Source organism: Trichosurus vulpecula, chromosome 2 (assembly GCF_011100635.1).
Source record: "Trichosurus vulpecula isolate mTriVul1 chromosome 2, mTriVul1.pri, whole genome shotgun sequence".
Classification (NCBI taxonomy): domain Eukaryota; kingdom Metazoa; phylum Chordata; class Mammalia; order Diprotodontia; family Phalangeridae; genus Trichosurus; species Trichosurus vulpecula.
The window spans coordinates 352021719-352049456 of NC_050574.1; the positions used below are offsets into that span (position 1 = coordinate 352021719).

At 39.0% G+C, this 27738-nt stretch overlaps 1 protein-coding gene across 1 annotated transcript in view; it reads left to right on the forward strand.

The window, feature by feature from the left end:
- Nucleotides 1-27738, forward strand: part of MORC1 (MORC family CW-type zinc finger 1) — a 175100-nt gene that overhangs the window by 62959 nt on the left and 84403 nt on the right. The window contains exons 10-13 of the mRNA XM_036744120.1: nt 113-183; nt 5087-5151; nt 8586-8729; nt 9765-9919. Of these exons, the coding sequence (XP_036600015.1) occupies nt 113-183; nt 5087-5151; nt 8586-8729; nt 9765-9919 (435 nt within the window). The remainder of the gene's footprint in view (nt 1-112; nt 184-5086; nt 5152-8585; nt 8730-9764; nt 9920-27738) is intronic.

A 27738-nucleotide genomic window follows, 5' to 3' on the forward strand; every position in this document is an offset into this window, starting at 1 on the left:
GTAAGCAGTAGCCCTGTATATGGCATGGAAAGTGATAGCTTCTCAAAATGTGTGACATACATGATTTAAAAGAACTTCATTTTTATTAAACAATCTTGTCTTCATTTTCCAGCTGAACAACTGGTAAGAGAAGCAGAATTCAAAATAAACAAATCCATCCGAACTGGTTTGCCTTCTGCCAAGGTACACTATTACACTGTAGGAAAGATAAGCCTTTATGAATACCAGGTGTTCAGTTTGCTTTTGAATTTTCATAATTGCCTTTTTCCCCATTTCCTTCTTAAACTTTTAACTAAAGATGAGTTTGGAAGGGTAGGATGATTTTGACAAAGGAAATTAGAATGGATGAGCAAAGCACAGGAAACAGGAGAAGGGACCAGAGCCAGGGTGTATGATAGAACAATGAAGGGAGAAGAGCTTTAGGAGAAACTAGGGAATATCACTAATGGTTAGCAAGCTGGATCCTGTGGAAGAAGATACCCAGACTGCCTGGGAAGGTCCTTGACAATAGATAGGCAAACTATAGCTCTTCATAGATTCCAAGAAATCAGAACCTAGGAGACCTAACAAACTGTCCTTTTTTTCCCCTTCAGTGCTAGGAATTATATGCTATCAGTATAACTGTTAATAATGATGCTTCAAGTCTACACAACCCCTTTCTTTAAAGTGACTTTGCACAATTAATGAATATTTTTTCTGTAATCTGTGTACCTTGTCCATGAGGAAGGTAGGTTATAAATTATATAAATATTATTATTTCATATAGAATATTAATATACATATTATTATAAAACACAATAATTATTATTACATTGTTACTGACAGTACAAAGAACGTTGCCTAAGGTCATTTATTGTAATATGCTGATTCCTCCTCAAGAATGTGCTATATGCATTCTACAATGCATCGTTTTGTCAACTTGTTGCTTTGCCTACACCCAAATGTACAAAGAGAAAAGTGGGAAAACGTGTCCCCCTCTCCTCGCCCCATCATTCTAAACACATCCAGCCATTTGCCCTTAAACTGATAAGGACAAGATCTATATTTTTGGTAAAAGGAGATGGTACTTCTCTGTAATAAGCAAGAGAGGAGATGGAAGAGGAGACCTTGTGAATGCCTGATAGCTATGTTTACAAATAGCTTTCCTCAAATGCTGTCCTTTGTTTCTTTCCTTCTTTCAGGTTAAAGGTAAAACTCCCTTATTGTTATTGATTTTTCTTTTGGTGTGACCTTTTTATTGTGTCTATAAAAAAAAAATCCAATTCCCCATGCTTCATTTATTCCAGAGGCCAAGGAAGCAGCCTGTGTTTGGATAGCCAGGTGTCTCTTTCTCTCTTGCGTTTTCTCTTCTACCACCACTCATTGCTGTCCTGTTCGGTTCCCTGGAGGCTAGTAGCCCAAAAGGAGAGGTGCACAGTGATGGGTGCCTGGGAGCAGAAGTACCATCTTTAACCAGTTTCCCTTTGCTGCTCCTGTACCCTTTGTTAATTTCCACAGCATAGGAGAAGGTAGCAAAGCAGATAAGCTCTCCATTTTGGACATCTGCTTAATTCCTCTGGACATCTAAGGCGTGGTTTAGTCTGAAGTATCAAATTCACCAGTCATTCCAAGGTTTTTATTCTCTTTACAATGGACCAGAGCCAGGGTGGGGAATGTGCAGCCTCGAGGCCTCATGTGGCCAGTTTGGATTCAGTCAAAGGGCCGCACTTGAGAAGCTAGAGGGCCACATGTGGCCTCAAGGCTGCAGGTTCCCCATCCCTGGACCAGAGGAATGTCCAAGACATAGTCTGCCTGTCAAGGGGGCTATTTCCATCCCCCCCATCCCAGTTCCAACTCAGGTCATTGGGCTTTTCTTCAGTGAGGGCAAATCAGTTATTTCCTTGTTACTTCGTTTGTTTAGGGGATTTGTCGCCTGAAACAGGGGGAAGAGATGCTCTCTTGTAGGTGCAAATAGCAGAAGAGGAGATGATTTTCAGCATAGTGTTTAGGTCAGGATGTCAGGGAAAAGGACTGAAAACAGATAGTCCAGTGAGCAAGAGGTTATGGAAGCATAGGTGAGAAGTTCCCATCTACTGGAACAGTGAGAAGGTCAGGAACTTCCTGCATAGTTATCAGGGACTTCAGAGATAATTTAGTCCAGTTCTCTCACTTTACAGATTAGAAAACTGATACCTCAAGAGGTTAAGTGATTAGTCCAAGTTTACTCTGATAATAAATGGTAGACTGAAACTTGAACCCTGATCCATGACACTCTATATAGCAGCCCTGGGAGGTAGGTGCTATTATCAGCCCCATTTTACAGACAGAGAAATGTGAGGCAAACAAGCGTTAAGTGACTTTCCCGAACTCACACAGCTATTAAGTTTCTGAGGTCAGATTTAAACTCAGGTTTTTCTTATTCCAGGCTTAGCATTCTATTCGCAGTACCAACTAGCAAAGAGAATATTTTGTAGGGATTTTTTTTTAAAAAGGCAGAAAAGTCATAACAATTTGGGATTCAGAGGAGATTTTTGAGGACCACCTGGCCCATCTCTTTTCTTATTTTTTGGGAGAATTGGGGTTAAGTGAATTGCCCAGGCTAACACAGCTAGTAAGTGTCTAAGGCCGAGATTTGAACACAGGTCCTCCTGACTCCTGGGCCGGTGCTGTCTCCACATTTAGCTATCCCTCATTTTTTTCAGATGGGAACATCAGGGCTGCAGAGAATATGAAAGTTTAGACCACATGAATAGTTCTTGGAAGAACCTTGATTAGAACTTGATTAGAGTCAGGTTGCCTGACTCCAAGATTTTGGTGCAAACAACTCAGACTGGCTCAAGACAGCCAGTTGTTAAATTTTCGTTGGGAGCATGTACACTTCCAAAGTCAGCAAACACTACGAATCAGTGCTTGCTTATTATTTTGTTGGTTGTACAGACTCAAAGTTTTAATAAACAAGTGTTACTAATTCAAACTAAACTTAAAAATTGTACATCCTTCCTTGCCCTCCACCCCTCCAAGAGCTGGTGTTAAACAGTTAGAAACACACCCCTATGTGAATGGTTTTTGACTTCTTACCCAGGCCTCTTTTCCCAATACAACACTACTCTCAGAGCACAGCATAGATAATGAAAAGATAGATTTTGGTTTAGTTTTTGCATATAGAAATACATTTATTCATTCATGCAACTAACCTTAGGGTTATAAGTATAGTTATAAATATGTGATCTGGAACAAGGGGAGGTAATAGACCAACTTACTTTACTTTGTACTTATCAGACCCATCTATAGTGTTCTTTCTTGTTCTTTGAGACACTCAGAAGTGCGATACAAGGACAATCCCAAGGTCTCTCTGAAGAACTTTGAAATCAGTTAGGAGATGCTGGCTAAGGACCACCCAGCATAGCATGCCTGCATCAAAGAAGGTGCTGTACTCTCATGAGCCAAGCAGAATTGCAGTAGCTCAAAAGAAACGTGAGATGCACAAATTTAGACATCTCCACTCCAGATGTTCATATGAACTATTTGTTCCCGACTTTCTGAGCCTTCTGAGCTCGTATTGGTCTGATTGGCTGCAGTTGGAGACATTGTAACTTGACTCCGACATAGCGATGTCATTTTGGTCCTCTTTGAGAATGAAAGATGGTAACCAACCAACCAGCCAACCAAGAGAGACACTGATGAACAGCCCTAAGGTGATGGACATGGTGGGAAGGACTGAAAGCCCTGTCATATAAAGAACAAGCCAGAGAATAGAAGATAGGGAAACATACCCTCTTCAAATATTCGAAAGGCTTTCCTGGAAGAGGAATTTGACTTTACATAGTTCCAGAGGGCCAAACTAGGACAGAGAGGCAGATTTCATCTCAGTAGAACAAAGAACTTTCTAAAAATTAGAGCTGTCTCCATGTGGAATAGTTTGCATCCTGATGTAGGAACTATCAAAAGACTTGAGTAGAGGTTTGACAGTCATGTTAGGGGTGTCACAAAGAAGATTTTTATGTTCAGGATGCCACTGGGCAAGATCACTTTTAGAATTTCTTACAACTCTAGTATTCTCTAACTATGACTAAATACTGACCAAGCATGTACAGTATGCATGGCACCAGGGTACCATGATATATCTCTTCTGCTTTTAAAATGTGTTTGGAGAATAGATGATGAGACTATGAACTTGCTAGATGGTGCAGTGGTTAGAGAACTGGCCCTGCAGTCACAAAGATCTGAGTTCAAATCTAACATCAGACACTAGCCATGTTACCCTGGGCAAATGTAGTTAATTTCTATCAGCCTCAATTTGGTTAAATGTAAAATGGAGGCAGTCATAATCATAGGTTCCCAAAGTGGTCAGTATCACCCCTTAGGGGGCACTGGAATGATGAGGGGGTGGTAGTAGCTTCAGGGGCAATTGTGGGGCATTGAATAAAAATAAAGGGGCAGTGATAGCATAAGGAAAGAAGATAAAATTTTGAAGAACTGTTCATACATGTTTCATCTATTGTGTTACAGAGTTAAAGTCATAGTGATTATATTGTTTTCCAAATAAACACACAAAATGCAAGTTATAACCAATTAGTAATCAAGTCTGCTGACAGGTCTTAACAAGTAAGTGTTGGCAAGTGAGTGTGCTACGAATTGTTAGACAGTCCAGCACGAATCAGCAAAAGTATGTGCAGACTTATTTATAATACAATACTGTGTGGTTACATGATGTAGTATTGCATCATCAAAATTTCAATGAAGGAAAAATATGCTACAAATTTACAATAAGTTATCAAATTTAAGATGTGTCATTTTAAAAAAATGTATTTTATTATTTTTTTTAAATGACACAAATTTCCCCCAAAAATACCATTAAAGGGTTAAAGAAAGTAGATTTCCAGGGGAGCCACTGAGTAATTTTTTTTGAAAAGGAGATGGTAGGCCAGATAAGTTTGGGAATCTCTGGAATAGCACCTCTCTGTTAGGGTTGTGAAAATCAAAGAAGATAATATTTTATAAAGCTCTTTGCAAAGGTTAAAGCCATGTATAAATACTAGCTATGATATTATTATTTTTATTCTATTCATCCCTTTTTACTTCCTCAAATAGAATTGCTCTTTTGTAGGATATGTTAAAGAAAGCTTTGGAAGATGCAGAAGTAAAGCAGAAGATGCTTAAGGAGAAAGAAAAGTAAGGGTCAGGCTGTCTGGCAAGGTGTCCATCTGTCTGTGAGTTATTGGAAGTCATATTTTTGTTCTCTAATAGACCAATGAAATTCTTATTGTGATGCTTTCTCTACCTGCTGTCACTAACTCATTATATTATATGGAGCTTGGTTATATTTACCCAACAGTATGATCACCAAAAAGCATTTATAAAATGCCTCTTACATTTGAATTCTTTTTAAATGACTCATACTCTACACCATTGTGGTAATGAGGTGAGCCTGGGCTCATAAAGGGTCTGCCGGTGTGTGTGCATGTGTGTATGTGCGTGTGTGTGTGCGTGTGTGTGTGCGTGTGTGTGTGTTTGTAACTTTGTCAGGGCCTAAAAAGCTAGAAAGGATAGAAGTTTGTATCCAGGAATGGTTCTTTCAGGGCCAGCCTAGGTAAGTTCTGCTAACAGGAAATGATTTGGAGGCGAGGATTGGGAGGGTTCAGGGTGCAGAAAGTTACTGAGGCATGGAGAGATTGTCATCAGTATCAGGGGAGAAAGTACTCACATTGACGAAGTTATGGATCTTTTCAAAGAATAGCTTGTTGCAGTGTACAAGGAGAATTATACATGCATTGTCTACATGACACCAAAACTCCTGAATGGGAAGGGAATAAGCATTTATTAAGCACCAACTATATGCCAGGCACTATGCTAAGCACTTTATAGTTACTGTCTCATTTGATCCTTATGACAACCTTGGAAGATGGGTACTATTATGATCTCTGTTTTACAGATGAGGAAACTGAGGCAGACAGGGTTTAAGTGACTTACCTAGGGTCATACAGATAATAAGTGTCTGAAGTCTGATTTGAATTCAGGTCTTCTTGACTATAGGCTCAGCATTTTACTCACTGCACCTCTGAATGGCTAAGAAGTTATTAATTCAATCAACATCTGGATGTCTAGTTGATACACTGATATCCATATATTTGATTTTCTATCATCAGATCAGTGCATTGCTTCCCTTGTCTCTGGATCTTTTAGTATCATGCAAATATATCTTCTGTAGTTCTTTTTTATTTGTTTGTAGGCAATCAGTGTTAAGTGACTTGCCCAGGGTCACACAGCTAACAAGTGTGTCTGAGGCAGAATTTAAACTCAGGTCCTGCTGACTCTAAGGCCAGTGCTCTATCCATTGTGTCACCTAGCTGCCCCTCTATAATTCATTTAAAAAAATCAGGTTCTTCCCTCAAGGACCTTACAATCTTAATCAATCAATCAATCAATATTTATCAGGCACCTACAATGTTCTAGGCACTGTGCTAAGCACTGGATGGAGTACAGCCAGATAGCTACATTGATCATTGTTATGTGCTTAAGAATGTGCAACACCTCAAAATTAAAATACCAAATCTATACCAAACCATGAAGTTTTTGTATCTCCAGGATAGTAACTTTGATCAGTAACTTAAAGGATAGCTAGAAATGATTGCTTGATGTTATTGAAACAAAAGGGAACTTTGAAACAGGATATTGTGGAGAAACTACAATGGTGGAATGCAAGAACCATTGAATTTCAATTAGGCTTTTATGAACCAGAAAAGCAAAGTGATATGATTGTTGCTTTCTGCGAAACTCAGATTCAGAAATAAACTAACTAATGTAGTAACCTATGCACGCCAGGAAATAAATATTGAATAAATGCCACACAATTTTTTTTTGAAAGCAAGAGGCCTTTAAAGTCTTCATTTTGATGAATGTGAAAGAAAAATCTTGATGATGACTATTTGTGGTCTTAATGCAGGGCATAATAGATGGTGTAACCTTTATTTTATTAAAGTACAATGCCATTATATCTGAAAATGCCAGCTGGCTTGAATTTGTTTCAAAAGCAAAATGCATTTTCATTTTGAAGGAAAGTTATAAACTCATAATAGTTTCTACAGACATTTTGCATACTGGTCAACTCTTTAGAATGAACATCTCCTCTCAGGTAACACAGTGTTCTGGGTTAGTTATTTAATTGGTTTCTACTCCTGTCTCGTAGAAGGGTATGATCCAAGTCATTAAAGAGATTTGTAAGCTGAAAGTGTGGTCAGTATACCTGAAACTCAATATGTGCATATATTTAAAAAGTAGTCTATTGTGAATATAAATTAATCCATATCCTTTTTTCAATTCTCTCCCGAGTTGAAAGGCAGCTCAGAGGCTAATCAGTCCTTCACCCAGACTCCAGCTCGAGGCATGAATCCCTTCTATATTGTCCCTAAGACATGCTTTGCCCTTCAGAGAAGCACTTGGTGGTTTCTAATCAATCCCATTAATTATAGGGTACTGTTGCAATAATATGTGGATACTTTTTTTGAGAAAAAAAAACCAGCAGGTAGAGTTGATGGGAAAATTTCAGTTTAATCTTTAGTGTGATATTTATGAGATGCTCTAGGGGTGTGTGTGTGTGTGTGTGTGTTGCCAGGATTAGTTTCTTTAGTTTTTCCTCTATTGAAGTTTCTATTTTAATATTACTTTGTCTTTAAGGAAATTTATACTAAAACCCAATACAATGATAATGTAGCTGAGATGGGAGGAGTTAAAAACCCTTTTGTCCTTACTGACATGCTTTATTAGCCTTAGATGCTAGAAAAGGTTACCAAGGTTACTAAAGAATCTCCTTTCCTTTTGAGGTCCTTAGTAAGGCATATTCCTGTCTGTCAGGAATGTTTAAAATGTACCCATGATTGGAGTCAAGAGTCTGTCTGGTAACCAGAGGAAACTTTCAAGTCAGAAGATAATTCTGTGTTTCTTTCTAAATTACTTAATAACATAACCATTATTCCATGCTTACGTATCAATACTTACATGAGTAAGTTAGCATTTTCGAACTCTTACGGACTTTGTCAGTATAGGATTCTTCTGACTCACCGAATCCCATTGCTTTTATCAACCCCTGGGCAAATCATTTAATATCTCTTAGAACTTAGTTTCCTTAATGTGAAAGTAGGAGTTGGATTCACGGTCCTCCAAGCTTTATTTCAGTTCTCTTTCTCACTCTCTCTCGCTCTCTCTCTTTCTCCCTATCTACCTGTCTACCTGGATAGCTATGTTTTAAAATATATTTTTATTTATTTCATTAAATAGTTCTCAATTACATGTATGTTCTCAGAGTTCAGCAGTTCTCCCTCTCTGGAAATGGATAGCATTTTCCATATGGGTCTTTTGGAATTGTCTTGGAACGTTATCTTGGTCAGGGTGCTAGGTAATTATGTTTATGCACAATATGCGTGTACTTAAAGGATGCTACCTGAGCACACTGGGTAGTTTTTATGAAAAGCAGGGATGTGGTGTATTGCCTCATTTGGGGAAGGTGGTGGTGGTTTGTTGTTTTGGTTTTTGTTTTGTTTTTAAGATAAGTTAATAATGGATTTAGTAAACATATAGTTTTTTTAATATCTTTGAAAAAATAACTCCAGAGAACTGAGAAAACCGAAGAAGCTTCATCTGATCTTTGGAGTGAACATAGAAAACAGAAGCCAAGATGGAATGTTTATTTACAGTAATAGCCGCCTGATAAAAATGCATGAGAAAGTGGGGCCACAATTGAAACCTGGGTCTTTGTGAGTATATTTTTGTTTTCAGATGGTGAGAGTTGAAGGAGGGAGTGGAGAACAAGCAGTCTGTGCAATTAGATGAGTGATTAATCATAATTGAAGCAGGTGTCTTATTCTCTGTTCAAAAACGCCCTCAAAAGATCTATTCACCTTTCCTGTCAATGCACAAACATAAATCTGCCTGATGTTATATTGACAGGAGTCATGGGATTATCCCAAGGGGGTTGGAGGGAGAAAAGCAGACTCTTCTCTAGTCATTCTAATGAATGACTTTCTGTTGCTGTTGTATCTTCTGTTTTACTGTATTGTTTGAAAAAGCCCATCCCCCCTTTTCCTTCTTAAATTACTAAAGGAACGTTGTGATTTTCCTGTGCCATTCTTTCTGTTGGCTGCTTATGTTTCTTTTATGAGAGCTCCCCAAACTCACAAGATTCTAGAAGGGTCAATTCTAGTCCTTTTTTCATGGCTTTTTAATTCTTGCAGAGTTTTAACCCAACCAACAAACATTTATTAAACAGCTACTATGGACCAGGCACCACTCAGCACTGGAAATAAAATTTAAAATGAAATAGAACTTACCCCTCAAGAAATCTAAATTCCATAGGAGGAAATATAAATATTCTAGGAGACTGTTAAATAGACATGAGCATGGAAAATATACAAATACATACATATAAGCAAATACCTAGCAGAATTTTTGTGAGGAAGTAATGACCTTAGTTTTTATTTCCAAAAGTTTTCTCCCCATATGAAATAGAAAAATAATTCCTAATTATTTAAAAAGAGGACTGTTGTCCCATGAATCTCAAGATGGTATGTTTTACTATGAATTATATTAAGTTCTTGGTTGTCTGTGGACATGTTAACAGATTTACATTAAGGAGTTCAGTTGCAAAGTGAATTTTTCTTGAGTTTTGTCATGGGCCTAGATTAAGGATGTGGAGTGTACTGTTTTGCTTGCCACTGGAGAATTTAGGTTGAAAATTATTCTTCTCATTAGCTAAATTTCACAAAATTTTACTTATGTATTTCTTTTTCTAGGCTTGGTGCTGGTGTGGTTGGAATTGTTAACATACCCTTGGAAGTCATGGAACCATCTCATAATAAACAGGGATTCCTCAGTATCAAAGAATATAACCACCTACTTAAAATCATGGGGCTTTATTTGGTACAGTACTGGAAGGACATCGGATTCAGTAAGTATTTAATAATTATATCAAGACATTCAAATTAAACTGATTCGTGTCCATGTGTCTACACACACACACACACACAATTTTTTTTTCTTTTTTTAAAGATTAAGTCCTCCATCTTCTCACCTAATTGGAAGTGCAGTGGCTACTCACAGGCCAATCACCCAGAACTGATTGGCACAGGAACTTTGACCTCCACTTCAGCCTGTGCTAGTTTGCCTTTCCTGAGGCAACCTGATAGTCCTTTGCTTAAGGGGGCTTACTATATTGGTGCTAGGCTTAGGGTGGACAGCCAAGCAGCTTCACCTGCAGCTCAGAACTCCTGGGTTCAAGTGATACACCAGTCTCAGCCTCTCCAGTAGCAAAGACCTCAGATTTGTACCACCACCGTGGACTTCTTTAATCAGGTGACCATTAATTCATTAATCAATGTGGCCTGTGCCTATACCTCAGAGACTTAAAAGAAACTTCCCTTTACCCATAAGAACTACAAAAAGCAGCACATCTGAAGTCAGGTGATAATACTGAAAACAGGAAGAAGTGATAGCTTTCAACTGATTGAATAATAGAAAAGTATCATAAGGAAACAGAAGAGCCATTAAAGCATTTCAGTTTGGGGTCATATTGAATAAAATAATAGCCTCTGAAGGCAATACTTTATTGCAGTATAGAGCAATAATCGATGGACTTACTAAAAGAAAAATTAAAATCTGTCTATTAAATTTAAAAAGACAGGGAGTAGATAACTTTTAAGAGGATTTCTCTCAAAATTGGACAAAAGTAAATACAATAGTTGATGCACATAAATAAGCGTCACTTACCTAGAAGGCTCAAATATGCAGAAAGACTTATTTCTCAATGCTCGTACACATGCAAAACACAAAAATTAAATTGTCAGGGAACTTCATTGACCCTAGGAAATAGAAAAGAGTATTTGCATAAGGACATTCCTGTCCTTTAGAATTTGAAGTTAAAAATGTGATTTTTTTTATTATCACTTGAAGTTGTCATTTTAAAACCTTCTTTTTCTTTATCTTTACCTATCTCTGCTTGTTCCTTGAGTATTTTCAAGAAGTGAAACAGGGAGGAAAAGAGAACAGAAATATAGAAAGAGAAATCAGCAGCCAAATTGGGATAGGGTTTGGGGCAGGGAGTACAAGGGAGGGAGATGAAAGGGGGTAAACTAATTTTACTTGCCAAACTTGGAAATTCAAGACAGGAAATTGACAGGAAAATCTTTTTTTTCTATATTTTTATTGTTATGAATATCGAAGCTATACAATCCAATAAACATTTGTTAAGTGACTACCACGTGCCAGCTACTGTGCTAAAACACTGGGGATACAATTAATAAAAAGACATACCCTGTCCTCAAGGAGCTTACTACCTTAAGCAGGAGACAACACACAAAAGAGAGCAGGAAAGTGGGGGGTGGGGGGAAGGGATGAGACACCAGACAGGATAAGACATCAGAGTAGGGCCATCCTTTTCTGTGGAGTTGAAACCAGGCAGGGCAGCGAATGCAATGTGAAGGCAGGTGAAAGTCCAGTTTCTGCCTACTGTAAAGGGAAGAGTATATTCTGTCTTCTAGTCCTCCAAACAGAGTGAGAGGAGGTTAATATAGGTGGTGTCAATTAAGATTTGAGTTTACAGCATGGTGGTGAGTTTAGAAGAGATGAGCTTATCCTGGGAGGGGCATCTTATTCCCTGGAGTCAAAACCAGGCAGGACAGCAGATTCAAAGTAGACAAATAAATATAAAACTTTGGAATAAATAAGGCACTAGAATAAACTCAACACCTACCCTTTGGCCTTTTGGCATTAAGAGGAAAGAGAAGACAAGAAAAAATAGACAGGAATTTTCTACATGATCTTTTCCCTTGTCATTTTTATAAAAAGGAAGTGCTAGGAAATAAGTAAGCATCAAAAGTTCCCTGGAAACTTAATTTTAAAAAAATTCCAACTCATTAAAATTTTCATTATCCTGTCCATACTTAATAATGTCACACACAGACTCAATCTTAACTTATACCTGCTTTCTCCAAGTATATCCCTTTCTGTAACCATGTCTCTCTGTTCTTCATATATGTTAGTCCCTTCCTCATTAACTGCTCTCCTCTGTGGGTAAGAGGCACGGGGCAGAATCACAGAGCTAGCCTTGGAGTCAGGAATTCCTGACCGACACCTATTGCCAGCGTGACCTTTGTCATGTTACTTAGCCCTAGGGTCTTCTCCAAGACTGGAAGTTGAGCCAAAGGTGCTGATTCCCAGAGGTAAAGATGATTTCTTTCTAGAACGTTCCCTGCCACCCTAGACATTTAGCCACTCCTCCATTAGCAAGTTACTGTCCTAATATATGTCCTCTTTTCTGCTCATCTCCCTAAAAATATTCTTTGCGATCTTTCAAAGAACAAAAAAGCCAGTTCATATTTTAAAAGTTCTTGGCACTAAACAGACTTATAATTTTTCTTTCCACTCTTCACATTCTTTTTATCCCCAGTCCCTAGCACAGTGCCTGGCACATAGTAGATGCTTAATAAAAGTTTTTTGATTGATTGATTAAATAAATCCACAAGTAAAGGACACACCTAGAAATGGGAATGAAGGGGTTAGTTAGTCTGAGATTGGCGGAAGGCCTATTAAAGAGGGTTGAGAGAAAGGAATAATATTAATAATCTTAGCTAACATTTATATAATGCTTTAAGATTTGCAAGTGCTTTACATAGATTATCTCGGAAAGGAGGGAGGAGAGAGCTTCCACCTTGCTTGATACATGCATCTTACAGTGTCATCATAGCCTTGTTAAGACTTGAATATCCAACTGAGCCAGGTGGTAGAGATCTGAATGAGTGGTCTCTGTAAATAGCTGTAAGGTGATGATCCCTCAGGGCAAGGCCATAGAAGCAACTAAGCATGTGTGACGTGTGTCACAGTGATACTCACTGCCTGTATTATAGGCCACGTAATTTTAATACTGGAGATAATGAAAAGTATTTGGATAGGATTTTTACCTTATAAATAAAAGATGCAATCTTTGTATTTGCTGTAAATCTCATCTGTTTCTGTCGAAAATTGTGTCCTGGGTTGAATCAAATCAGCAGAAAGGGAAACGTAGAGGCAATGACTTTGTGTCATTTATAAAATCTACATTTACTTCTGCTACCTCAGAGACATCTTTCCGCATCTGACCATCATTCTCTTCTCCAAATCTGACCTCCCCTGACTGCCTTTTCCCGGAGCTTCTGTAGCTCCTGGCGCCATTGCAGTGGAATGAGACTATTAGACGTTAGTTTGAGGCGGTGGTAGAATTCAAATGAATTAACAACTGGTTCTCCATGGAATCCAGCTGAGGTGCCACCCCCGGCCCCACCCCACCAACAACCGGTTTGCAGGCCCCACTCTGACCGGCTGAATCCCACTACTGGTTTGAGGGGTGGAGATAGACTGGAGAAGGGAAGAAGCACTAAATGAGATTCGTTTGAGCCAGAGCATTTATATACTTCATAGTTATCGCGTTGTTCCAAGATAGAGCCGAATTAAGCTGGTGCACTGAGGCAGAGTTTAGGGTACAGTCAGCATCATGTTTCTCAAAGTAATCTGATATTCCAATTCCGTAGTGTTTGCAAATTAAAATAAATTCTGCCGATATTCAGGAATATTCATTATTCATATGTATGTGTGTGTACTTATATATAAAACACACGTATATATATATAAATATATATATTTATATATATATATATATATATATATATGTGTGTGTGTGTGTGTGTGTATTTATAAAACATCTTTTTAAAAGGGACATAATCCAATAACCAAATGTAGACAATTGCTTTGGCATTTGATTTCTGACATTGTTTGGATTTAAGTAGATGTGAACACGGTAAGGCAAATAACCTAAAAGAAGGAGAAAGTATAAAACCTCTTTTGCTTCTTTACAACTAGAGTCTTAAGTTAAATAAGCAGAACCAAGACAAAGCATGGAAGGCAGAATTGGGCCTTTCTTTCTTTTTAAAGATTTGGATGAGGAAATAATCATTTTAACGTGTCTGGTTTCCTCAGTTAAAAAAAGCTGTGCCTCTTTAAAATGTGCGTAGTAGTTTATGACCCAATTAATTTCTAGAAATCAAAAGAGTTATTTTGCTAAAAAAAATTCAGAGGCTAAAGGCTTGACCTGAGAGGGCTCAGAGGTATAAGAAGAGAGAAATTATTTTATTTATTTAATTAGGCAAAAGACCATGCTAAAGAAAACAAATGGGTTTTTAAAACCTAAATGGGGGGAAAGAGAAGGATCAAAGAATGGATTGGATCTCTGTATGGGCTTATTAGAATAATGATAAATGGCCCTAGAGAGAGATTGTTTTAAGTCTTGCTTCTGTTTTGGCAAAGAGAATGACCGAGACAAAAGTGGCTAATAGGGAATTCAGAGAAACATAGGATCACTTCTAGAGCTGGAAGGGGACCACAGAGTTCCATCTGATCCATTTTACAGTTAAGGAAGCTGAGCCCCAGAACAATGATCTAGGTCACACAGGTAACAGAGCAGAGAAAGGATTTGACCCCAGGTCCTGTGACTCTGGAGCCAGGGCTTTTTTAACTAATGTGACTGGCAGACAGCACCTGGGTGCTTTGGATGAATTCAAATGATCAGGTCCAGATGAGCCCCACTCCATGGTACTCAAAGAACTGTCAGGTATGTTTGCTGAGCCCTTGTCAGTGATACCTGAAAGATCATGATATCAAGATGGGGAACAAAGGGGAACCATAAGATTGGAGCAGGCAGATGTTTTTTATTTTCACTAAAAGAAAACACTAGGGTCTTCCAGTCAAAGGCCAGTGAGCTTGACTCCAAAACCTAGCAAAATTTTAGTATGTGTTATTAAAGGATACTTACTGAGCATCTAGAAAATGAAGAGGTTAACACAAAGAACAGAAAGAATTAACACACAAGAGCGCTTCAAGCCAAAACAGCTCATAATAAGATAAGCTTTATTTCCTGTTATGTTGAGGTTGTTAGGATGATAGGTCAGAGGAATGCCGAAAGATACTGTTTACCTAGATTTTAGCAAAGTGTTTGGCAAAGTCTCTCAGGTTATTCTTGTGAAAAATATGAAGAGATAAAGGCTAAAAGATGGTACAGTTAGATGTGTTTGAAACAGGTTGAATGATAGGACCCAGAAGTTGTCATTAATAGTTGTTATCATTTTGACAGGTCTCCAGGGGAAGGACCCAGGGATCTGTGGTTGGCCCAGTGCTTTTAATTTTTATCAATTACTTGGACAAAGACTTAGGTAACATCTCAGAGAAATCTACAAGAAAGAACTAATATTCAAAAAAATCTTGAAAACCTAGAACATTGAGCAGAATCTAATAAGATGAAATGTAATAGGAATAAATGCAAAATCTTACAATTAGTTTCATAAAAATTCATAGTGATAGAAGAGATATAATTAGTCAGCAGTTTGCTTGAAAAAGCACCTTTTTTAGTGGACTACACATTCAATTTCGTATAAGAGTGTGATGTTGAATAAGATGACTATTATTTTATTATGCATCAGGAAGAGGGTAATGAGTATTAGGGAAAGGATAGTACCACAGTACCTTGCTGTGGTGAGAGAATTGTTTTCTGTTTGGGTTGTCGCATTTTAAGAGCAATATTGATGAGCTGGAGAGAATCCAGAGAAGGGTAGTGAGAATGGTAAAGAGTCTCAAGTTTGTGCTGTGTTAGGATCACTTCAATGAATTGGGGATGTTTACCCTGGATAAAAAAGGACAGCTAGGTGGTGAAGTGGATAGAGGGCCTGGAGTCAGGAAGACTCATCTGCATGAGTCCAAATTCAGCCTCAGATGCTTACTAGCTGTGCTACCCTGGACAAGTCACTTAACCCTGTTTGCCTCAGTTTCCTCATCTGTAAAATGAGCTGAAGAAGGAAATGGCAAACCACTCCATTATTTCTGCCAAGAAAACCCCAAAAGGGGTCACAGAGAGTCAGACACTACTAGAAAAATGACTAAACAACAACTGTGGATAAGAGAAAACTGGAGGTATGGATATAATGATTATCCTTAAAAATATAAAGAGCTGACCTGCGAAAGACCTACTCTATTTAATCCCCCAAAGGCTAACCTAGGAGCAATGTGAGTAAGCTACAAAGGAGCAAACTTAGGCCCAATGTCATAAAAAAAATCTCCCTAACAATTAATTGGAGCTGACCACAACTGTAACTTTGATTTCCCTTCCTTGAGATCTTTAGGCAAATGCTAGATACATTTTACGTGGAATTCTTTAGATAGGGGTTGGACCGATGTTCAGGGTGTCACTGGACCAAATCACAGAGAACAACACATATCTTCAGCGTGTTCTTATTGTATAGAGGGCGAGATACAAACTTTTCAGCCTGGCATTTTCAAGCCCTCCACAATCTGGCTATTGGCTGCCTTTTCAGACTAATTTCATATTGCTCGATATACTTTGTCTTTCAGCCAAATCAATTTTCTAGCTATTCCCTGAATGTGACATGCCATCTCCCGTTCCATGCGCTCCTCTTAAGAATGGCCAGCTTCATTCAGGGCTCAGCTAAGATGCTACCTCCTACCCAAAACCTTTCCCGATGTGCCAGATTTTTAGTGCTTTCTTGGTATTTGCTTATCTGCGTATATGCCGTGGAGTCATGGGGAGATGACTGGCATTGGAATACATCAGTTTAAGACCTACATCTGACACGGATTACTGTGTGTCCCTGAGAAACCCTCTCAGTACCCTAGCTAGGTGTTACAGAGTTTATCAAACTGAGTCTGTTGTGGATGTTTCCCTGCTGGGAGTTCTCTGGGCTCTGGACCAAGCAAGTATGTTCTGTCTTCCTAGTAGAATGCAGACTCCTTAAGGAAAGAGACTGTTTTTCTTTCTATCTGTCATCAGATCTAACACCTGCCACAGCACCTTGAATGCATTAGGCACTTAATAGTTTGTTGAATATTGAAAAGCATCAATCCTTGTTTTTCGTACAGTCTGCTCTCACCAAATGATTAAAGTTAATGCTCTTGAACATGCTTTCATTTCATTTTCTGGCTTCACTTGTACTCAATTCATAGAATGTCTGTATTAGCTGGGGGTAGAGGGATGTATTCAAGATCATCTAGCTCAACCCACTTATTTAACAGGTGAGGAAACTGAGGCCCCAAGCGGTCAAGTGACTTGCCTAGTGTCTTATAGCCATTTAGTGCTGTGACTTGCCCCAGGCTCAGTAGAAAAATTTTTTTTCGTTTTCTGAGTTATTCTTTATGAAGACCCATCTTCTGAGTTCAAAGCTGGGCTCAGACACTTCTACCTGTAAGACTCTACTCAAGTCACTTCACCTGTTTGCCTTAGTTCCTCATCCGTAAAATGAGCCAGAGAGGGAAATGGCAAACTATTCCAGTATCTCTGCCAAGAAAACCCCAGATGGGCTCACGAAGCGTCGGACGTGATGAAACAACTCAACAGCAGTAGTTCTTTCTGAAAGGTCTCAAAGCACTTTACCTACATTTAGGTACAAATGCTGAAGCTTGACACCCTTCTCTGCCTTCTCTGAAATTCAGTAGATTTTAATTGTCTTGATCTGATTTTTTTTCTCTAATCAAGACACTATAGAGTAATTTAAATGGGCCAGAAAACTATTAGAGGAATTAAAGGTTGTATAAGAGCCTCAAATTTAAAATATTGCAATAATACAAGAAAGGTAGCATGGAGTAGTAGATTGTGAACTGGCCTTGAGCTCAGGAGGACCTGGGTTCAGGTCCTACCTCTGATACTTTACTGGTTGTTACCCATGTCAGTTCAGTTCTTAATGTCAGGCACATTACAGAACAGTTGCTGATCTACACTGATAGAGTTTCCTCATTGGGGAGCTCTCTACTGCAGATGGAATCACAGATCTGGGCCCAAAACCAAACAGAGCCCAATAAAACATGTAAAATTTCAGTTAAAGAGAAAACCAGTCTTGGGAAGACGATAAAAGGTCATCCAGATGGACAAATCAGCCAAACATCGGTCTTTTCTGGCATGTCGGATTATATTCTCGGGAAAAAACCAGTGTCCTGACCAAATCCAACTCTGTCTTGGAAGAATGGTAGCCAGTCATTTGTTGTTGTTATTGGTGGTGGTGGCGTTATTGTGATGGGCAGAGCTTGGAGCCACCTGGTTGGGGTATGGCCCAGATGGAAAGAACCTAAAAAACAACCAAGAATATGCTTTATTGCCTATAGAGGGAAAAATGTCAAAGCAGTCTGAAATTTTAATGATAGTAGCTCACATTTCTATAGTGTTTTAAGATTTGCAAAGCTCTTTACAGATATTTTGAAATTTCATTCCTGGCAGGTAAGTACTGTTATTATCCCACAGGTACAGTGCTTGGCACATAGTAAACACTGTGTAAATGTTAGCTGTTATTATTGTCATTATCATCCCCACTTCATAGATGAGGTAGCTGATTTGCCCAAGATCACACAGCTAATAAGTGTGTTGGGCTGGATTTGAAGTTAGGTCTTGCTGACTCCAGGTCTAGTGTTCTATCCATTTAACTACCTACCTTTCTTTATGAAAAAAGAAACAGTCTAACATAGGATTTGAGATTCTTTCACTGTTATCCCTGTGCAGATGATTGCTAATCATTATATATTCAGCCCAAGTCTCCCCCTCAGGCTTCCATCTTGGATCATTAATCGCCTTGTGGACATTTCAAAATGTCCAGTGTATGTCTCAGAGACGTCTTAAACTCAGCATGTCTAATACTGAACTCATTATCTATCCCCCAATCCCTAAACCCTCTCACTTCGCAGACTTATCTATTTTCGTCAAAGGTACCACCATCCCTCCAGTCTCCCAGGTGCGTAATCTCAGCATTATTCTGAACTCCTACCTCTTCCTCACCACACACATCTATCTACTTGGTCATGTTCTACCTACATATATCTGTCAAATCCTATTCCTTCTTTCCATTACCTTATGCCAGGTCCTCGTCAATTCCAGTATGGATTATCGCAATAGCCCGCTAATTTTTCTCTCTGCCTCAAGTATCTCCCCATCCTTATATCTTATAAACTCTATCTATTAATCTATCCTATAAACTGCTACCGAAGTAATTGCTCTTAAGTGAATATCTAACTATGTGACTCCCCTACTCAGTCAACTCCAGAGGCTTCCTGTTGCCTCCAGGACAAAATATGAGCTCCTTTGTTTAGCTTTTCAAGCTCTTCACAATCTGGCCCCAACCTATTATCCCACCTTCATTGGAATTGCTCCCCCTCCCTCTTTCTCCAGTCTGGAAACACTGGGCATTAACTATTCAACACTCCGTATACTCTGTTTATTCTCTCTGTAGTTTTCCTCTGGTGGTCACACGTGCCTAGTGTCCACTCCCTCTTTACCTTCACCCCCTGAGTCCGTCTCTTCCTCCAGGATCTTCTTCATGAAACCTTTCCTGAACTCCCAAATATTAGTGCCTTTCCTCCGAACTACCTTCCATATGATTCCTGTGTATTTATTAACTTGATGTCTGTTCTTTGTGCGAGTGTGTGCGAACTTCTTACAAATAGGGATTGTTTCATTCTTTGTACTTGTTTCTGCACTCTCTGCGTGCCTAGAAAGTAGGAGGCACTTAATCCATACTCGTTGGTTGTCTTAGGAACTTCCACCGATGCCCTACTCTGATGCTCGTTTGTGTGTGGAGGTGTTCCCAGGCGATTCGTAATTGTTGTATCAGAAGAATACAAACTCTAGTAGGTTCTGCCAAAATGGAATGATTCCAAATATCAGACCAGCACTAGACTGTATGTCTGACATTGAAGGATGGGCCGAAGGGCAAGCAGGCTCATTACTGGATTGGTTGTAGCGTGATGAATTTTTCTGCCATGACCCATTGTAGAGGACTTGTCATTTGCGTCCATGGGAAAGGAGTACCCACAATATTAGGGATCTATTGAATCGAATGCATAATAGATAAGAAGGCAGCCTTGGAGTCGGGAGAATCCTGGGCTCAGGTCCCACCCACCACTGAAACGCTGCTTGTATGATTCCGAATTAGACTTAATCTTTCTTTTCTATCCTGTGCAACAAAGATGGAGAGCCAGTAACATCCTACATTCCAAAGGTCAACAGAGAATAACCACAGAGAGGAAAAATGCTTTATCTGCCCGGTGAGACTATAACCTTTTGGTTTGGAAACCTGGTTCCCAAAAGAGCCGGGCAGAAAAAGGGCTGCTCAGCGTTCGAAGAGGGAGCTTCCTCTCCAAGTCCAGTCTTTAACCCTCCCCCCTCCCTTGTTGACTTAGACTTAAGGGATCTTGTTCGGAGGAGTCAAACGCAGGGCCTGTGGCAGCGTTTATCCTGGCCCCCAGCGTGGCAGAAACCAGATTAAAATTTAATTGGGAAACATTTAACAAGAGAAATTAAACTACATTAGGACATAATCTGTGGTTTTCTGAGTCAACATGTTGCCAGCAAGGATCCTTGTGTAAGGTTTAGTGGCGTTTCACATCACCTTGTTCAGTCATGTCTGACGTTTCATGACCCCATTTGGGGATTTCTTGGCAGTGATGCTGGAATGGTTTGCTATTTCCTTCTCCAGCTCATTTTATAGATGAGGAAACTGAGGCAGGGTTGAGTGACTTGCCCAGGGTCACACAGTCAGGAGGCATCTGAGGCTGAATTTGAACTCAGGAGGGTGAGCCTTCTTGCCTCCAAGACCAGCGCTGTATCCACTGCGCCACCTAGCTGCCCTCCTTGACAGAAAGGCTTAATAGCTAGATGGATAGTAAGGTCACGCAGACAGTAAGTAGCTAAGCTTGTATTTAAACACAAGTCCTCTTTTGAAACAGCCAGATAGAGCTAGATAGAGCACTGGATGGAAGATCTGCATTCAAATCCAGCTTCAGACGCTTACCAGCTCTGTGACCTGAGGCAAGTTACTTAATCTGTGTTGTCTCAGTTTCCTCAACTGGGGCATAATATAATGGCACCTACCTCTCAGTGAGGTTTTGAGGACCAAATGAAAATGATATTTGTTTTAAAAAATAGGAAAAAACCCAAAAAGACTTAGCACAGTACCTGGCACATAGTAGGTGCTTTACAGATGCTTGGTCCTGGCACATAGTAGGTGCTATACAAATGCTCATTCCTTTCCCTTCTCTTAGTATATGCCTTTGTCTTCAGAGAGTAGTTCAGGACCATCGATAATTAACAAGGATTTATTAATTGACTACAAAGTGCCAGGCACTCTGTATGGAAGGTGCTGGCAATACCAAGATAAAAAATTAAAGAGTCCTTGCCATCAAGGAGTTTACATTCTGTCATGGGGTCCCACTGAGGCCAAGGATTAGCTGCAGTGCATGAAAAGATTATTTCCTGAGAAGGGTTAGTAACATCCTAAACGCCAAGGCTCAACAGAGAATAGCCACAGGCAGGAGAAATTCTTTATCCTTAGGGTGACACTATAATCCTTTGGTTTGGAAATTCTGGTTTCCAAAAAGACTAGGCCGTTACCTTGTACCACAAAGGACTAAAATGTACCTCTCTAGAGGCTATGCAGGAAATCTCTCCATTATGGTGGGAAAAGAATCAAAGAAGGCTATATAATTAGAAATCAGGTGCATTAAATGAAATTGTAATTCAAACATATGCAATCAGAGAGTCAATAAATACTTATTAAGGGTTTCCTATTGCTAGTGCTAAACATGGGATACAAAGAGAGGCAAAAACATGGTCCTTCCCCTAAAGGAGCTCTATTCTAATGAGGGAGAAAATATGCGAAGAGTTATGTCCATATAAGATATGAACAGTATTAAAGGGATGTAATCTCAGAGGGAAGGCATTGGAGGAAAAAGAGAGAAAAAGCCTCTTGCATATAGAAGGTGAAATTTTATCTGGGCATTGAAAGAAGCAGGAGCAGCCAAGAGATGGAAATGAGGAGGAAAGAATTCCAGGCACGGGGGACAGACAATTAAAAGTCGGAGTTGTTATATGGAGTGTTAATGTTTAAGCCACAGTGAGATGGCCAGTGTCCTTGGATCATAGAGTAGGTGAAGAGGAATAAAGGAATAGTAGTAGGTGTCTGGGTTCAGAAAAGCTTTAAAAGCCCGTTGGGATTTTCTCTTTCATCCTGGAAGTAATAGGGAGTCACTTTACTGAGTTGGGGGATGAGATGGTCAGACCTTGTTAATGGGAGTCTCTCCATTATGCTAAGAAAGGGCTCGAAGAGGAGAATAATTGAAGACAATAATTGGAAATTAGGTGCATTAGAGAAAACTGGAGTTCCAGCATGTTTTGAATATCTGCCATTTGGAAGGCTTTTCGAGAGATTAAAAAAATGTGTATAATAGTCCCTACAGTTAAGGAACTCTAGACTACAGGTATGTCCTAAAGTTGTAGGTGGCAATCCCCTTATTAGAGGTTTAGTTTCCATATTTGAAGTGGGAAATAAAAAAAACTGGAGAGTATTCAAGTAAAACACAGTAAAAATGATTAAGAACACAGAAATAGGATTGATGAAGAAGGAGCAGAAGAGTTGAAAGTATTTCATCTAATGAATATAATAATGAAAAGAAATAAAGCTTACTTCAGTGATATTACTTGAATGACTGTTTTAATGATGACACCAACCCCATGAACTCTGTGTCCCTGAGTACAGAACTAAAGGAAATGACCTACATTGCTGTAAATGCATACATAACTGCCCTAAATCACTTAAAGTTACTTTATCTAAATGCAAACTGAGGCAATACTCATCAATTGAGGAGTGGCTGAACAATTATGGCATATGAATGGAATGGACTAATATCATACCATAAGAAATGGTAAAGGGAAGGTTTCAGAGAAACTTGGGAAGACTTGAATAAACAGAGAATGAAGTGAATAGAACCAAGGGGACAATTTAAACAATAACATGATAACATAAAGACAAATACTTTTGAGAGATGAAGAACTCTGATCGATGCAGTAATTATCCATGATTTCAAAGCACCAATGAAGAAATGTGTTTTCTACCTCTTTGACAGAGAGAGCATGGGCTCAAGACAGAGAAGGAAACCTACATTTTTGGACAGGGCTGATGTGGGGATTTGTTTTGCTTGACCATTTGGTTTGCTTGACCACAAGGCAAGGGTTTACAAGGGATTAGTTAGTTTTTTCAGTGGGGAAGTAGAAGAGAGAAAATAAATAGTTCTAAATAAAATGAAAGCTAAAAATAAAGCAATAGGAAAAAACGTTACTCTACCTAGAAGGACTACATCCTAGGGGACTAAAAGAACTTTTGAATGTGATTACAGAATCTTTTTGATTTGGTTTACTGATTTTTTGAGGAATCATGAACAATAGAAAAGATGACCAAGCCCTGGACGTAGGGCACAGTGCCTGGCAAATAATAGGCACTTATTGAATGACTGTTGACTGAGATGGGCATGTGCTGCCCTCATTTTCCTCCAAAAAAGAGGACAAACGTGGATAGACCAGTGAGCTTAATGTTCATTTCCTACATAATTCTAGAAGAGAGCATTAAAAGATGGATTGTGAGTACTTGGAATGTGGAGCATTGATCACCATGTGACGTCATAGATTCATTGAGAATATGCCATACTGGGGGTAGCTAGGTGGCACAGTGAGTAGAACATTGGCTCTGAAGTCAGGAGGACCTGAGTTCAAATCCAGCCTCAGACACTTGACCCACTATCTGTGTGACCTTGGGCAAGTCACTTAACCCCAACTGCCCTGCCTACCCCCCTTGAAATAAAAACCAAACAAAAAGAATATTCATATTGTATAGATGAACAAGATGGAGAAAAGTGAAATGGCAGACAGTGTAATTAGATGGAAGAGCTACCGGCCCCAAAGTATATTGATGGATGGCGGCCTAGAGATAGCTTTTTACATGGCTCCTTGCTTTGCTCTGTGCTTTTTTAACCTTACTGTCAATGACATGAATGAAAAGAGATTGTGTCATGTTTTAAAATAATTGTGTTGTTGTTTTTTTAATTGTGTCTGACTCTTTATGACCCTTTTGGGGGTTTTCTTGGCAAAGATATTAGAGTGCTTTGCCATTTCCTTCTCCAGCTTGTTTTATAGATCAGGAAACAGAGGGTTAAGTGACTTGCCCAAGGTCACACAGCTAAGTGTCTGGGGCTGAATCTGACCTCAGGTCTTCCTTATTCCAGGCTCTATCCGCACTGCACCACCTAGCTGCCCTTTAAAAAGATGAGAATGCGCAAAGTTCTCAACAGCTTCCAATAATGGGCCAAATCTAGGGATAGGCACCAGAACTGAATTGTGATTTCACTGGTAGAGGGAGCTCTCAATGAGAAACTCCTACAAATTCAGGTTGACACCTCAGTAGCTCTTAGTTTCTGATGGTTACTTAGAGCATTGAGAGCTTCAAGCATTGAGTGTCACACAGTCAGTATGTGTCAGAAATGTCACTTGAACCTAGGTTTTTCTGACCCCCAAGGCACTATAGCCCATGGCCTCTAAAGGGCTAAATCTAAAGAGACGAAGCTTAATAGGGAGAAATGTAAAACCCTACACTTAGATTGTTTAAAAAAAAATCTCATAATTAACATTTAGATAGCATGTGAAGGCTTACAAAGTATATTCCTTACAACAGTCCTAAAAGGGAGGTAGTAAAAGTATTATTAGCCCAATTTTACTCCTGGAGAAACTGAATCTCAGACAGGTAAAATGACTTATCCAAGGTTACACAGCTAGAAAGTATTAGAGCTGGGATTTGAACCCTAATCTTCTCATTTCAAGTCTAGTACTTCTTCCATGTATGGATGGACTTGTGCCTACCCAGTAGACCATACCAAAAGGACCTGGAGTTTTTAGAGGCCTGTAAGGTCAGTTTGTTACCATCGTGATGCAGCAGGCAAAAGCTAGTATCATTTTATACATTAATAGAAGTGCAGTATTCAAAATAGGGATTCTTAATCTGAAATCCATGAGTTTCTTAAGAAGTTTTTTATAACTGTATTTTGATATATTACAATTGGTTTCCTTTGCAATCCTGCGTATTTTCATACATTAAAAAGCATTCTTCTGAGAAGGTTCCACAGGCTTTACGAGATTTCCAAAGGAGTTCATGGAACAAAAAAAGGTTAAGAACCCCTAGTTTAGAATAAGAGAGTTCTTGGTCTTACTGTACTCTGTCTACCCTGGTCACATCACCTTTGATATATTCGGTTCTGCAGACCACGTATTGGGGAGAATATTGACAAGCTGGAGACTTTAAAGGGAAGGATGACCAGAATGGGGGAAGTACTTCAGACCATGTAATACCAGCATTAATTGATAGAACCGGGCATATTCAGCTTTGAGAAAATCAAGGAGGGAGATGACAGTTGCCTTCAGATGTTTGAAAGGTTTTCATATAGGAAAGGGATCAGACTTATTCTGCTTGGCCACAGAGAATAACACTAGGACCAACAAATGAAAGTTATAGGGAGAGGCACATTTGGGTGCAATATAACGAAGGATCTTTCTAAAAATTAATATCCGAAAGTTCGGTGGACTGCCTTGTGAAATAAGTCCTTTGACATTGGAGATCCACATTTGGGTTTTAGATGATCACTTCTTGAGAATGTTGCAGTCTGTCTCAATCCCCCAAAACTGCTAGTGCCTTTCCTTCTCAGATTGCCTTTTATCAATTTTGTTCAAATTCAGCCTCAGATACTTACTAGCCATGTGGTCCTGGGCAATTCACTTAACCTTGTTTGCCTCTGGAGCTGGAGAAGTAAATGGCAAACCACTCCAGTATCTCTGCCAAGAAAACCTCCAATAGGGTCATGGAGAGTCAGACACTGAGGAAAATGACCAAAGAACAACTTCATGTTAATGTTGTATGTGCCAATCTGTACGGGAGCAGTCAGGTATATATACCAAGCCCTTCCCACTGGCCTTGCACCTACGGAGCACCAAACAACAATCTGTCACCCCTGCCACATCAGACAGCCAGGAGATATGAAAGGAAAGAGAAAAGATGGAACAAGAGAATGATAGGAAAGGTTGGAGTAGCTTTATACTTGTTGGAGATAGGTTTTGCCTTGTTTTCGTTTAAACCAAGTATATAAAGTTATACACAAACAGACTAGGTTAGGATTCCTTAGCCTTGTATATGTCATTAATCCCTTCTGACTCCTAAACTCCCAATGAAGTCTCTATATTCCTTCTCAAAATAATTTTTTTAAATGCATAAAATTTATAGGAGAATAAAAAAACTGATTACGTTGAAACAAACAAGCATTTTTTTCCCATCTGACTTCACCAAATCCCTGAAATCTATTTACTATAAACAAGTCTGTGGACCTCAGGTTAAGAACCCCCGATGTTGATATTTCATGAGGCCAAATATCAGCTATCAAGCTTCACCTTGAATTGATCAGTGGTGGTTCTCAAGGCCATCTTTGCTAAGAACAAAAGGTAACTTTTGATAAGAAAAAGGATCATGAAAGGAGATAAGTCACTTAAGAGTGGGTATGAAATTTCTGTTCTTGGATATATATTTTTAAATTCTGAACTTAATATGTTGTTGTTCCGTTGTTTAGTCGTGCCCAACTCTTCATAGCCCCATAGGCCACAGCACACCAGGCCCTTCTATCCTCCCCTCTGTCCCAGAGTCTGTCCAAGTTCATGCTTCCATGACACTATCTACCTTCTGCCATCCCCCTCTACTTTTACTTTCAATCTTTCCCAATGTCAGGGTCTATTCTGATGAGTCCTGTCTTCTCACTATGTGGCCAGAGTATTTCAACTTCAATATTTGTCCTTCCAATTAATAGTCTGAATTTAACACATGCATTCATGTGTGTATCACACACACATAAACATAAGTGCATGTGTGCCCATATGTACATGTGCACATGTGTGTGTGCATATATTTACACATACATGTGTATATATACACACACAGAAAAAGAAGAGTATATATAAAAGGCAACTAGCTAGGTAGCAGAAGGGATAAAGGACCAGGCCTAGAGTCAGGAAGACTCTTACTAGCTCTATGACCCTAGACGAGTCATTTAATTTCCATCTCAGTTTCCTCAACTATAAAATGGGGGTAATGGCACCTACTTCAAAAAATTATTATGAGGATCAAATGAGACAGTATTTGGAAAATGCTTAGCATTGTGCCTGACGTATAGTAGGTACTACATAAGTATTAGATATTATAATTATTATTAGAATAAAAAATTCCTGGTATGTACTGCTTGCTTTTTTAAAAAGTATATAATAAATTTAACACATAATTTTTAAAGCTATATTGCTTGTTTATATTTCCTCTGTTCTCTTCCATTCACTTTTAAAGATGCTTTAGTGGTTTTCTTTTCTTTTTTTCTTCTTTTTCTGGGCAACATAGTTCAACATAGTTGATCGTTCCCCTCTCTCCTCCAAATTCGATCCCCTTGCCCCAGATAGTACTCATGGATTTTTTTTTAAACAAATTAGTTACTCCTCTAAATAGATTCCCTCCCATCAAGGAAGGGGTTTAGATGCCTCCTCCACCCTGTACTTCTTTAAAGCTGATCTGATAACCAGAGTTAGCTTCATTGGTTTTAACAGAGACAGAAATCCCAGTTTATTCCTTGCTCTTTCTTGAGTAAGAGTTTGTGTATTTGTTCCCTCCTTTGCTTAATTGTTTCATTGAGTTTCACCGTATAATAGTTTTTAAAAGACATAATAAAATACATTTCTGTACCCAGTAATGATTATGTTCTTGCTGCAGAGAGAGTTCTGGCCATTTTAACAGTGCTTCCTTTGTGGTAATGTTTCAAAAGTTTGGATAAATGAGGCTCTGTAATTTTTCT